The sequence below is a fragment of the Cimex lectularius genome, unplaced genomic scaffold, assembly GCF_000648675.2.
Source record: "Cimex lectularius strain Harlan isolate CLEC.00 unplaced genomic scaffold, Clec_2.1 scaffold296, whole genome shotgun sequence".
Classification (NCBI taxonomy): domain Eukaryota; kingdom Metazoa; phylum Arthropoda; class Insecta; order Hemiptera; family Cimicidae; genus Cimex; species Cimex lectularius.
This window is the reverse complement of record NW_019392844.1, coordinates 374,949-388,887: the sequence shown is the minus strand read 5'-3', so window position 1 is coordinate 388,887 and position 13,939 is coordinate 374,949. Positions and strand designations below refer to the sequence as shown.

At 36.4% G+C, this 13,939-nt stretch overlaps 1 protein-coding gene and 1 long non-coding RNA gene across 4 annotated transcripts in view; one reads left to right on the top strand and one right to left on the bottom strand.

Annotated features, from left to right (window-relative positions):
* The window catches only part of LOC106665478 (apoptosis-resistant E3 ubiquitin protein ligase 1), a 68,700-nt gene that overhangs the window by 25,496 nt on the left and 29,265 nt on the right, over window positions 1-13,939 (top strand). For both annotated transcript variants that reach the window (XM_014391923.2, XM_014391924.2), the window contains exons 2-4: window positions 5,840-5,996; window positions 10,841-11,046; window positions 11,764-11,963. In XM_014391923.2, the coding sequence (XP_014247409.1) occupies window positions 5,840-5,996; window positions 10,841-11,046; window positions 11,764-11,963 (563 nt within the window). The remainder of the gene's footprint in view (window positions 1-5,839; window positions 5,997-10,840; window positions 11,047-11,763; window positions 11,964-13,939) is intronic.
* Window positions 10,610-12,156, bottom strand: LOC106665482. Of its 2 annotated transcripts, XR_001340307.2 has the most exons (4): window positions 12,031-12,151; window positions 11,762-11,955; window positions 11,614-11,665; window positions 10,610-11,053 (listed from the first exon to the last, which is right to left on the bottom strand). It is a non-coding gene; the product is annotated as an uncharacterized LOC106665482 (long non-coding RNA). The 2 variants fall into 2 exon arrangements; XR_002910620.1 differs by having other exon boundaries at window positions 11,614-11,955; window positions 12,031-12,156.

Sequence of the window (13,939 nt, the reverse complement as noted above, 5' to 3'; positions counted from 1 at the left end):
TTGTAAGTTTTTTAATTTGTTTTAATATAAAAAACGTATCACTTATCAGGAGACTGTTTAATTGATTAGGGTAACTTTGCCTATCTCACGGCACGACGGACCAACACTTCCGCAATACTCGCAATCCTTGCGGGTTTAGTATACACAGAGTCTCACCCCAATCGTAAAAATATCTTTCACAGAGACAATATAAAAAAAAAAGTTTGGAGCAAAAGATTTTAAATTTTACTATTAGTTTATGAATAGGCTAATAATTCCATGAAAATGATAAAAGAATACATATTATTGTTCTTATTTATGAGTCAGTAGTGTCACTGTCTCTGACTCTTTCTCTCTTTCTTTCCACCCTTGAAAAATATGATTAATTTTTCCTCTTGGCTCTTTTTCAATATTCAATACTTCGCAAAATGCACATAAATTTATCATATTTATAATATTTAGTGTTTTGAAAATAACGTTCTGCATTAGCACTGCTCAAAAGATTTTCGCAGTTAGAAAAAAATAATGATATTGATCTAGAAGAAACATTTAGCTTTGAAATTTATGCTAGAGGTGATGCAGTGAAATCTCACTGCGAGAAGAAATGAATTATTCAAGCACATGACTTGGATGTTAAAAATGTTGTGGTCGAGTGGAGTGGGTGAAAGTTAGAGGGAGAAAACCCACACCGAATCCAAAAGCCTTTCGAGATGTTCATTAGGCTCGAATCCAAAAGTCTATCCTTAACCGCTTGATCCATTAACTTAATACTTTTGTGTATAATAGACAATTGGATAAATGCGAGTGTTTTAGTTTTGGCAACGATTTCTAAACTAGACAATAACTGAGATTTTTAAGGTTTGCTTTGATTGTTGTTTTTGGGCAATTTTGCTCGGGAAGTTTTAGAAACAAGGTCACGTTTTGTAATAAATAAAATATATGAAATTTCCTTCGAGAAAAAACTCTTTTATTCGTAAAATGGGAAAGGCGAGACCTCACGTGCCAGTAAAACCACCGGCCGACTTTACAACCCGATCCTTCCGAAATGGGACCAAAAAAAGTTCCAATCAGAGCCGTTATTACTCGTAAACCTCGACGTCGTCGTACAATAGGCTCAGAAAATAAATTAATCTCCCTACGTTCCACGACGTGGGGAAAACTGGCCGGTGATGTGAAAAATTGAAACGTCGATAAATTACTCGAAAGTTAAGACCTTGGCCCGGGTCTTTGCCAAGTGCTGGGGCGTCCCCATTAAACACTGAATATACGGATCCGCAGAGGAAACATTAAAAATTACGACGTACATTGAAAATTTGACTTAACTTTTTACATAGGATAAAACAGTATGTTGTATAAAAAAAATCATTTTTAATAATTCACTAGTTTTCGTGGTCCGCTTGGCCAATTAATATCTTTCAATTAATTAAGGTTTTTAGTTGAGATAAAAAAGTCATTGTCACGAGAGGGATTGGAACCCACGAATTACACGACAAACAAAAAGGAATTACACGACACAGAAAACAAAAAGGAGGGAAAATTCAAAAGGAGTGGTTGAGATGGGAAGTTAGTGCCCGAGGGGATCGAAGTCACGATAGCTCAAGTGGTAGAGCAGCGGCGTATTTAGCCGAAGATCGTAGGTTCGAATCCCGCTCGTGACACTGGCTTTTTTATCTCAACCAAAAACCCTAATTAATTGATTTAAATTAAGAAAACAAAGATGAAAACAACAGTTTATTACTTCAGAATTCAAATGTGACTGAATAAAAATTAGTAAAGAGTAGCGGCGTATCAAGCCGAAAGGCGTGGGTTCCAATCCCGCTCATGACACTGACTTTTTTTATCTCAATTTAAAACCTTAATTAATTGAATTGTTAATAATTTTGATACATTTATGGAGCATTATTTAAGTTGTATACAAATAATTCAACTACATCAATTAAATTTAGTTCAATTGATTAAATTGAAAATAAAAGTTAATTTCAACGCTCCACGATATAAGGACCACACGCCCCCTATCCGCAGTAATAACGCTTGGGCCAAATCCAATTCCGACATAAATGAATTGTTTTCAGTTTTCCACCATATTCACTCCACGCCATATTTGACCATGACCATCGACATGAAATTAAACACGACTTGAATGTCTCGAAAAGCTCCAGGTTACGATCTAAGTACAACACAAATATTACAAAATTTGCCCCAAACAAGATTACTTTACTTAACGTACCTACGCGACGCTGTATTCAGGACCACATATTTTCCACCCGGATCCATTAAAATGGTCCTTAACGCAAAATAAACCGTCTAATCTTCCCAGTTCCTATCGACCCATTTGTCTCCTTTCTATCCTTGCCAAAATAGGCAAACGACGATTATTGCCAATCTGGTGGAACAAAGCTCAACAAAAAGTAGCTACCCAAACATTAGGCAGCATACCTAGTAGCAAACCTATGTATCACAGGGGCAATGAGAACAACCTCTACAAACGCATTAGAAACTTTGCTAAACCTACCTCCACTGGAAATACTCATGCAAGGAGAGTCTAGGAAAAGCTCACTTAGGCTCCAGAAACAATTAAATTCGAAAGGAACTAAACATTTCGGGCATACAACCGTAATCAACAAAATCAGACTCCCATTATTAGAAATGGGGGCTGATTACATGATCCCGGAAACAATCTTCACAACTTCCTATAAAGTCTCAATGGACTATAAAGGAGAGGAAGAACACAGGAGAGCATCAGATACAATGATATGGTACACAGATGATTCCAAAACAAACGAAGGAACCGGATCGGGCATTTTCTCTAAGCCAAAAACATGAGCAATCAAACTCATTAGGGAAGTACACTTCGGTCTTTCAAGCGGAAATACATGCCATCAATGCTTGTGCCCTGGAAAATCTTAAAAGAGGTTACACTGACAAAAATCCTCATAAGATCAGACAGCCAAGCAGTTAGTAAAGCATTAGCATGTAAAAGAATCACATCAAAATTAGTCAGTGAATGCATCCAAAATCTCCAAAACCTGGGAAAACACCACAACCTGATGATATCTTGGGTGCGAGGGCACAGTGGAATTGCACGAAAAAGCAGACACACTGGCCAGAAGAGGATCTGCAAGACCATACATAGGCCCCGAACCTATTCTTGGGATAACAAAAACGAATATAGAATCCTACATCGCAGAATGGATCCAAGCAAAACAAAAGGAGAAGTGAATAAAATCTAGCGGTGCAACATGTGCAAACTTATGATGAAACAACCCTCACCGAGACTGGCACAAACACTGCTGCAATTGGAGAGGGCCAAACTCAGAGGAGGGTAGGGCTACTAACCGGTCACTGGCATCTGAGAAAACATCTACACTACATGGGTATATACAGCGATGATCCCATTTGCAGATTATGTAATGAGGAGGAGGAAACAGCCACTCATATCGTCTTCGAATGCAAAGCAACAGCTCAATGGTGATTTAACCTAACGTATGGAAAAAAACTTAGGGAATCAAATTGCAGCAGCAACAGTCAATGACCTGATTCTTCTAAGAAGAAGGATTGAGTCTATTGACTGAACTTAGTAACCAGGAAGGTACAATAAGCCAGAAGGCTGCAGAGCCTGGGGAGTGCAAACCCCGCTTCCTAGTTTCCTTTTCTACCATACCATTATTGCCAATAATAGAAAATTCTATTGTAATATTATTCCAGATCATCAGTCTGGATTCGGCACATTTCACTCGACAACTCAGCAATTCCATCGGGTTGCTGACATTGCGTTTTTTCTCGAACAAAAACAGCATTGCTTGGGTGCCTTTCTTGATTTAGAACGGAAGACCATCCTCCCTCATACGCATAGGGTGTCCCAAAATTAACGCAAGATTTAAATTTGCCGCCATTTTTGAAACCAGGCCGGAGCAATATTTCAAAAATAATGAAAGTTTGGCGCCCGCAGTTCGAAAATTGTATACAAAATATGGTCCAAGTAGTGTTTTAACCTCGTCAACTGTGAAAAGATTATTGAAAAATTCAGGGAGACTGGATCAGTTGGAGACGCTAAACCGGTCGTCCAAAAACAAGCCGTTCAAATATCAATATAGAAGCAGTGCGTGAGAGTGTTGGTGAAAACCCAGGTATAGAAAAACTTATTTAGTTGAAATATTGTTCAATAATGAAAACACGTTGTTGTATCGTATAACGCTCCATTTTTACAAACCCTAAACTCTCAGCTGTCAAATTGTTCTTTTTTCAGAGTTGCCAACAATTTACAGCAAAAAGTCAAATATTGCATTAATTTTGGGACACCCGATACCATTTCATACTGAAATATTATCCGAGTACGCCAGGGAACTGAATTCTCACATTATATTAGGGCGGATGTTCCGTAGGGAAGCATACTTAGCCCATTTGAGGTAGTGGTAATAAGGTCCATCCAAAATAAATAATTTCAGCGCGAAATTGACAATAATCTATGACAAATTGTGCAATCCAATTTCCGTTTTTTATTTCATCCAATTGTGTTAAATCTCATGGAGTAGTTTTTACTGTATTCAATAAAATAATAACAGACACTTCGCAATGTCGTGGTGAAAAAGGATCCGCTCATCATTTTCGACGTGATAAAAAAAAGGTTTGACAACATGGGACTGTAGGTAATGATGAGCATCGATCATCGGGGCTCCCGTCCCGTGAAATAAAAAGACCATCGTCAATGTCTATCCATCATCTAAAATTGAACGAACACAAAGATTTAAAACGTTTTATAATTTCAGTATTACAATTACTGATAACACGTTGAATGAAAATGAAAAAAAAAGGTTTATTTATAATTTGTCCTATATTTAAGATAAAAAGTGAAATTGATTCTTTTCAAAGAATTCGCGGCGCCGTCGGGTGGAATAAGCGTTACTAAGTAAGGGTTATAAATAGGGTGAGGCGATTACTTCCGTTTCTATGAATTTGTCCTATGTGGAACGCAAACGATGTGCATTGAGGCAGGTTCATTCCAGTTAATCAAAGTTAGTTGATTTCGGGTTCTAACTGCTGTTTCAAACTGCTGAGTGTTAAGTTCAGAATCAATAGCCGAACAGGCTATAACTGCAAACAACATCAAAGTTGTGCCGCCTTGCGCCATTTATCATTCGTGTACTTACTTACATCGGGGTTATGTTAGTTTTTATATATATATTTTTCCATTTTTGTATTCTACATCTATTTTTCTACTCTAATTTTCATATCTAGCTTAAATTCCATTTTCGACTTTTATCACGATCTCTTTGAGTTTATGAATGGAGGGTTAACCAACGTCAAAAATGACAAATCGTACTAACAAAACAAGAGGTCGACGAAAGATTTACTGATGGTTTTACTTCAACACTGTTTAGAACAACAATTTGACGAACTTTACCATTGGTTTAATGACGGTTATTAATTTATACTATGGAAGGAGAGTGAATGAATTAGTTTCTGTGTGTATGTGTGTGTGCGCGCATGCGTTTTGTCATGTTTGAGACAAAACAAGAGAGATAGAGAAAGGTAGATAGATAGATAGATAGATAGATAGAGAGAGAGAGAGAGAGAGAGAGAGAGAGAGAGAGAGATGGAGAGAGAGAGAGACAGGCAGTCAGACAGACAGATGAGAGAAAGAGAGAGAGAGAGAGAGAGAGAGAGAGAGAGAGAGAGAGAGAGAGAGTGAGAAAAGGGCATGAGGGAGAAATTTCAATATTTTTCGTATAAGTCCATATGCCCCTGTAAGTAGGAATCTGAAAATAATTTACAGCTTCATTACGTAGTGATAAGTTGATTGTAATGTCTTTTCCGCCAATTTCCAGTATACAAATGGGTAATTGAGATAATTTTTGTTCAGGGATTTCGAGCCTGGTGAGCTGCGCGACCGTCGAAGACCTCCCAGAGCTACATCCCCATGACGAGGAGAGGCTGCAGAGGGCGGCCAGGCTGCTGCAGCAGAGGCTCATTCTGAGACAGTGGCTGTACGACCTCGGCCTTCACCATCATCACCACAGGTAATTTCTAAGCGCCCTAGTACCCATGAATAATTCAAAAAATGTTCAACCCTATTTTTTTCTCGTTGTACCGTGCCTTCCTAGACGGAAAGTCGATATAAATTGCGTTTGATGTCCCTCACCTCAACACACCTCATGAATCCCAGATGAATCAATCTAGCGCTTGGGGAAAAAAAGTGGAGGGCATATAAATCCGGTGATTTACCCTCTACTGTCACAGTATTTAAATGCATGAAATACTTATGATAGCTTACTTTTACGTTTTTCTCTCCCAAAAATACTTAGGCAATATATTTAGTTAATTGCGATTGCAATATTTAAAAAAATAAATTTGGGAAGATAAATATTGTATTATGTGAACGCAAGAATCAGCAGTGTCGTCTATTAGGATGTATTTTATTAAACTGGGATTTATTGTCTTCGTTGTTTTTCATGAATGAAAACCATGGCCGGGGATTAAACGACGTTTAGTCCATTCCCAGCACTAGACTAAAAGTCGGCCTTTTCGCTGAATCGTGTTTAAAGCTTCAAAGGACAAAAGCAGCTTAGGGCCGCCTTTTAATTCGAAATGGCGCTGGAAACACGAGGAAAAATACCTGCGGGATGAAAAGAAATTTAAACCCGAGTTCCTTCGTTTTGAGATATGACATACTTTTGCTCTCATTGGCGTTAAAGTTTACAATAACTAGTGGAAATAGTCTAAATTATTTTACTTTTTACAGCACATTGAAATACAAAAAACCTTCTTAATAATGATTATTCGGAAATCGTGAGATGTGGTTGAGAAATGATGTGACGTAGGTTTCAGAAAAACATTTTCTTTATCGTGACAACGTTTCGATCTTTATTGAGATCATCTTCAGGGCCTGGGATTTACAAACATTGTTTGAATTTAACAAATACATTATGGTAACTACGTGGATCTTCTCAGAAAAAAAAGGATTTAAAGAAGAAAAATAAAAAATAAAGTTAATCTTTCTAATTAAAAAAAATAAGAAAACATATATACATTAATTTACAAACAATAAAAATTTATGATAAAGATTTTACTCACAAATCACACTCAGCTGAGATATAAAATATTAATTTAGGAGAGATCAGAAGACAGAAATCTAAAACCACGTATTCATGTGGTCGACCCAAGAAGAGAAGAGAGAGAAAAAATGTTTTTTTTTTATCCGAGAGGTTTTTCCCCGCGTTTTTTACAGCACATTGAAATACAAAAAAAAACTTTCCTAACAATGATTATTCGGAAATCGTGAGATGCGGTCTGGGGTGAGGTAGGTTTCAGAAAAACATTTTCGTTATCGTACCAACGTTTCGATCTTTATTGAGATCATCTTCAGTGCCTGGGATTTACAAACATTGTTTAAATTTAACAAATACATTATGGTAACTACGTGGATCTCCTCAGAAAAAAAATGGTTTAAAGAAGAAAAAGAAAAAAAATTAAAATAAAGTTAATCTTTCTAATTAAAAAAAAGAAAAAGAAAACATGTATACATTAATTTACAAACAATAAAAATTCTCACGATTTCCTAATAATCCTCGACTAACGGTCACTAATCACCACACCTTCCTAACAATTTAAATGTATACTCTTGAATAAACTGTTTTCATCTAGTTTGAAACCAATCAAAATCTTCCGGCCATCTTTCCTCCTTCGTATTATTAATCTCTTTCATTGAATACAAACTCATAAATATTTTATGTCAGTTTTGTTAATTTATTTACAATATGATATTTGATAATAGTCCTAAACAGTGTACAGATGATGTTTAATCGTTCAGAGATGAAGCTATTTCCATGTTTTCCAGTTCCTTTCCGTTTTGTACGTCGTTTGTTTAGGCCTGTAATGATGTGTACGTTGTCGTCTGTCGGTTTAGTTTTGTCGATGTCGTTTTGCAATTTGCGGCCAATGTTTACCGATGGTTCAAACGTTTACTTTGCTTTACGTTTGCCTGTTAATGTCGTGGTGTTTCACATACCAAAACGGGTTTTCGAACGATTCAAGATAATTGTCACAATTCCAAAGAAACATTGATTCTTCGGAAGTGATGATGTCAAGGATAAAACCTTAATGAGCTTTATTAATTTAACTAAGTTAAAACCTTACATAAAATGCCTCTGAGCTCTCGTGACTTCGACTCAAGTGGTTAGACCAGCAGCATATTGAGCCGAAGGTTGTGGGTTCGAATCCCGCTCGTGACACTAACTTTTTCATCACAACCAAGACCTTACATAAAACGAATAATTAAATGAAATAAGTAATTTGGTCAATTAGACTACAAAACATAAATGTATTATATACTACATAAGAAGTTTTTTTAGTTCCATGTCTCCCATAATAGACAAACAATAATCTTTGCAATCTTAAATAAAGAACATAAACCATTTCATACACATCTTTGCAGTACCAGAAATTATAAATGAAAGGGTGAGAGTGGAGTTCAATCCTTTTTAAAAAAGATGGTTCCTACTCACATTAAGTACTATCTCTGCAGTACTGTCAAAGAAAGAGATATACAGTTATCTAAAGTCTGAAATCTGTTATGTACACATTTGACAACCTCACTATTTTTATAGAAAATCAACAATGGAAGAGTTGTTTCGATTATTTTAGTTTTATAGTTTATAATTATAAATTATTTTGTTAAGTTTGTAATAAATTTCAATTAATTGAGGTTTTTAGTTAAGATAAAAAAGTCAGTGTCACGAGCGGGATTCGAACCCACGATCTTCGGCTAGATACGCCGCTGCTCTACCACCTGAGCTATCTTGACCTTTGAAAAATGGCAAAAAGGAGGGAAAATTCGAAAGGTTGGGCTGAAATTGGAAGTTAGTGCCCGACTGGATCGAAGTCACGATAGCTCAAGTGGTAGAGCAGCGGCGTATCTAGCCGAAGATCGTGGGTTCGAATCCCGCTCGTGTCATTGACTTTTTTATCTCAACTAAAAACCTTAATTAATTTCGATCCAGTCGGGCACTAACTTTCCATCTCAACCCAACCTTTCGAATTTTCCCCCCTTTTTGCCATTTTTCAAAGGTCACGATAGCTCAGTTGGTAGAGCAGCGGCGTATCTAGCCGAAGATCGTGGGTTCGAATCCCGCTCGTGACACTGACTTTTTTGACATCCGATGCGAACATAGAAGTCTGGTCACATTCAATTCTCTAGAGTACACGTTGTACCTCGGAGCGAGGTTGAACAAGCCCATCCTTTCACGCTAATAAATAAGATTCATTCCAATTAATTAAGATAAACACAAAATCCGATACAAACATAGAAGTTTGGTCAAATTCACTTCTCCATAATACTCGATATTCCTCGGGGCGGGGTTAAACAAACCTTTTCTTTCGCGCTAATATATTACACTCATTCCAATAAATTAACATAAACACAACATCCGATACGAACATAGAAGTCTGGTCACATTCAATTCTTCAGAGTGCACGTTGTACCTCGGAGCGAGGTTGAACAAACCCTTCCTTTCACGCTAATAAATTACATTCATTCCAATAAATTAACAAAAACCCAACATCCTATACAAACATAGAAGTCTGGTCATATTCTCTCCCCAAGAGTACACGATATTCTTCGGGGCGGTGTTAAAAAAAAACCTTTCCTTTCACGCTAATAAATTAGATTTATTCCAGTTAATTGACATAAACACATTCTGTACGAACATGGAATTCTGGTCATACTCACTCCCTCAAAGTATATGCTATTCCTTGGGAGGATTTGAACTCACCCCATTCTCGCTAATAACTTACTTTTACTCTCCAGATGTCACACATTCACCCCAGATTACTCAATATTCCTCGGGGCAGGGTTGAACAACCCTTTCATTTCACGCTAATAAATTACATTCATTCCAATAAATTAACATAAACGCAACATCCGATACGAACATAGAACTCTGGTCAAATTCACTCCTCCAGAGTACTTGATGTTCCTCGGGTCGTGGTTAAACAAACCTTTCCTTTCACGCTAGTAAATTATATTCATTCCAATATATTAACATAAACACAAAAACCGATGCCAACTAGAAGTCTGGTCATATTCACGCCCTCAAAGTACATGATATTCTTGGGGAGGATTTGAACTCACTCCATTCTCGCTAATAACCTACTTTTATTCTCCAGATGTCACACACTCACCCCAGTTTACTCAATATTCCTCGGGGCGGGGTTAAACAACCCCTTCCTTTCACGCTAATAACCGGGTTGAACCCACTCCGTTCTCGTTAATATCTTACACTCCAGGTACTTCTAATTCCTCGGGGATGGGTCATCATTTCTGTCAGTAATAAATTACATTCAATAATATAATCTAAAACGTACAGTATAAATTACCACCATTACAAATACTAACCAAGTATATCCTAAGTCGTACCATAGTATTGTATATCACAGTAAATATGTACCAATATTATAAAACCATCACCATAAGTTATTCAACAATAATAGTTGTAGGCGTTTATTTATGAAAATAATTTTATTTTTGTTTGACATGATCCGACAGTAAATAAATACGTGTTTTATACTGATATTGGAATATGGATAATGGTTTGTTTGGATTTCTTCTATATTAATGCAGTAGGGTTTTAAAAAATTATGATTTTACATGAAATGACTTCAATTTTATTGAATAGATAATTTTATGTTGTGGTTACCCAGTTAGATACTTTTCAAATATCAAGCTTTTGGTTAAATTTGACCTTTCTCAGTGCCAAGATATGTTGTATAAGCTATAACAGAGAGGTCATAAAAATTCAAAGTAAAAAGCTGGAAATTAAACCGACAATCGGTTCAGTTTCAAACTTTTTTTTTCTTTTTGCTCCAGGCTGGTCCAGGAAGATGTCACGTCCCTCGAAGACGTCTACTGGCTCGAAGACTCCAGGGCGAGATTCCTCCTCGGGAAGGACTTTCCGACCTGGAGCACCGCCCGACAAGCTCTGCCCGTGTCCAAGGAAGACCTGAACTCCCTGAAGGCCGAATTGTGGAGCGCCGTCGTCAAAAACAGCCACCACCAAGACGCCTGGACATTCAGTAATTTCTGGAAAATTTTCAATTTAGATTAAGACTTATTTTAATCGGGAGAGGGCAATATGCCGGATTAACGGTGGATTAGCCGGCCATTAAGGGCGATATATAATATAAAAACAGGCCCCATTAAATCTACTCCAGGCAGAAGCCGTTGTTTTCCCGCTAATACCGTCCCCTGGATTACCACAAGCCCGGTTATATCTCTTGTAAAAGCTTTAATCAACCCCTTTTGCCTTATGTTCAACATCGTGTTATACTTTCCAGCACATTACATGGATATACTCCAAGTTTTTTTCGGTCTAATTGATGCATATGGCACGTTTATGTTTCTTTATATTTTGATTCGATGATTCTTGTAAAATTAACGCTTTATTAGCTTAAAAATTAAATTAATTAAAATAAGCCTACAAGATTTGTTGTCATACCCTTTCATAAAAGTAACCTGTTTATTGTTGCAAAACTTAAGACAAAACAATAATATACTTATCAAATTTAAAATGAATTAGAAAAAATAGGTCAACTGAGACATAAATAGAAAAAGAGTTCAGGCCGTAAAAATAAAAAACTTACTTGTAAATGGAAAACTTTGCTTCGTAACAAACCACAACCTTTAAAGAAAGATCTGGAAAAAATCAGGACAAAAATGGCCATTATGTTAAAAAATCCATTTTTAAATTTGACTTTTTTGTTAAACAATGTTATCCAGACGGGTTTTTACAGGAGGCATGCTTGTCGTATCGGTGAGTGTCGCAGGCCTGGTGACTTTGGCCGCGATGACACAGCCGTCCCTGGCTCCTGAGGCGAAGCACTCCCTTCTGCAGTACGTGACCGGGAAGTACCTCCATACGGGAAACACGACGGTCCAGTTCCACTGGGAAGACCCGCAGCAAGTGGGCCAGTCCTTGTCGCTAACTATATCGGTAAGTAATTTAAAAAAATCAAACAAAGTTTATAATTTTTAATATTTAAGCAAACTAAAGGACATACCACTAGGGTTCTTAATAAAAAAAACCTTAATTATTTAACAAAATTAATTCTATCAACTTTCACGAATGAACAAGGGAAAAAGTTAATCCCGACTAGGTATGTTTTGGTTTTGAAACCAGGCTTCCTTTGCTAGCAAAACAACATCAAATCTTTGTAAACACACGTTGAAAAATTGATAAACTTATCTCCTGATCATCGGTCCAGATTTAAAATCATTCTTTAAAAAACAAAAAACTCGTTCAATGATTCAATGAATATTGATTTTTGTTCATGACTACGTTTACCTTGGAAAAATTTAAAAAGTCTAAAATATTTTATTTGAACATTTTCCATTTGATTAGGGGTTTATTTTGGTCAGTGGTGTTAATAAAATTTAAAAAAAAATCCTGCAAATCTTTAATCGTCAGAATGGGCTAATTGAATATGTATACAAGAAAGCAGTAAAATATCTCTGTAGCAAAGCAATTTTTTTATGTTCTATTTATTTAGGAAATATTTATTATATAATAACAATAACTTACGCTACGAACAATGGTATACAGTTAACTATTTTCAGCAGGTACAAAATTCAAATTTAATAGAGTTAATTAAAGTATAGTATAGTATATTTAGGCTGAAAACTAGTCAAAAGAATGTTGGAAAATCATGAATGAAAATCAAAGGTGTCCTGTTGGACCAGGTGTCATCTTTGTTTTTTTGTTTTATTTTCAATCCTTTGAAAAGGTGTCCTTTTCTTTGGGGTTAGATAGTTTTCCGCCTTGTTCAAGGCGAAAGAAGGCCCTATTTTTTATTATTATTATTTGTTATTTTGCCCTTTTTTCATTTGGTTTGGATAGTTTTCCGCCTTGTCCAGGGCGAAAGATGACCCTGTTTTTTTTAAATTTTTTTTGCTTTAGGTGGGACAGGTGCCCAAAAAAAATCATTGAGGTGCCAAAAAAACTGCTGAAAGATCTTAACCAAACCTCTAAAACCTCTAATGCAACAGATTATTATGGAATGAACAACAATTTTGTAAAAAGTATTGCAACTGAAATTGCTCAGGGTTACTTCCCGGATGTCCTAAAAAAAATGTATAGTAACGCCTCTCTATAAGGATTATGGCCAGTGGGTGTGGACTAAAATTCACGTAATATTAAAACGATAACCTAATCTATGTTAGGCGGGGCTCAAGAGTTCTCGATTTATTGTAGAAACCTCACCCACACGCTAAACTTTAGTAGGAGGCCGGCATTCCCGCTAATAAATACATTCATACAGAGTATAATTTACGGGATTCACAGTCCTAGTTAATCAAATTGCCTGTGGGTACTCGATATTCCATCACATAACGAGTCAAACACACTTAACCGTATACGCAAATAAATACATTCACACAGTCGGTTAGTCACCAGGATTTTTGATAATACACTGTTAAATCGCGAATACATACACAACTAAAAAAACCAAGACTTCTTTGCCGTGTTGTTGAGTATGCACATGATATTCCATCACAAACCATGTTCACAGCACACACACTCACACAACCGCACACGCAAATAAATACATTTAACCAATCTGTTAGTCAACATTTTTTGATATTACAACTTGTCTACACCCTTATTACACTACAAATGCATATATAACAATAAATTTTCCCCCATTTTCACTCTTTTCACACTTCAGCTCACGCTAATAAATGCATTCACACAATCGGATGGTCACCAATCGTTGATTTCACGCCAGTAACTTCACCCTATCAAACCGCAAATATATGTAAAATGAAATAACCCAAACGTTTTTGCTGTGTCATACTCGATATTCTTTCACAGAACATGGTCACAAACACACACAACCGCTCACGCTAATAAATACATTCACACAATCATATAGTCACAGATTTTTGATTTTATGCCAGTGACTACCCATTATC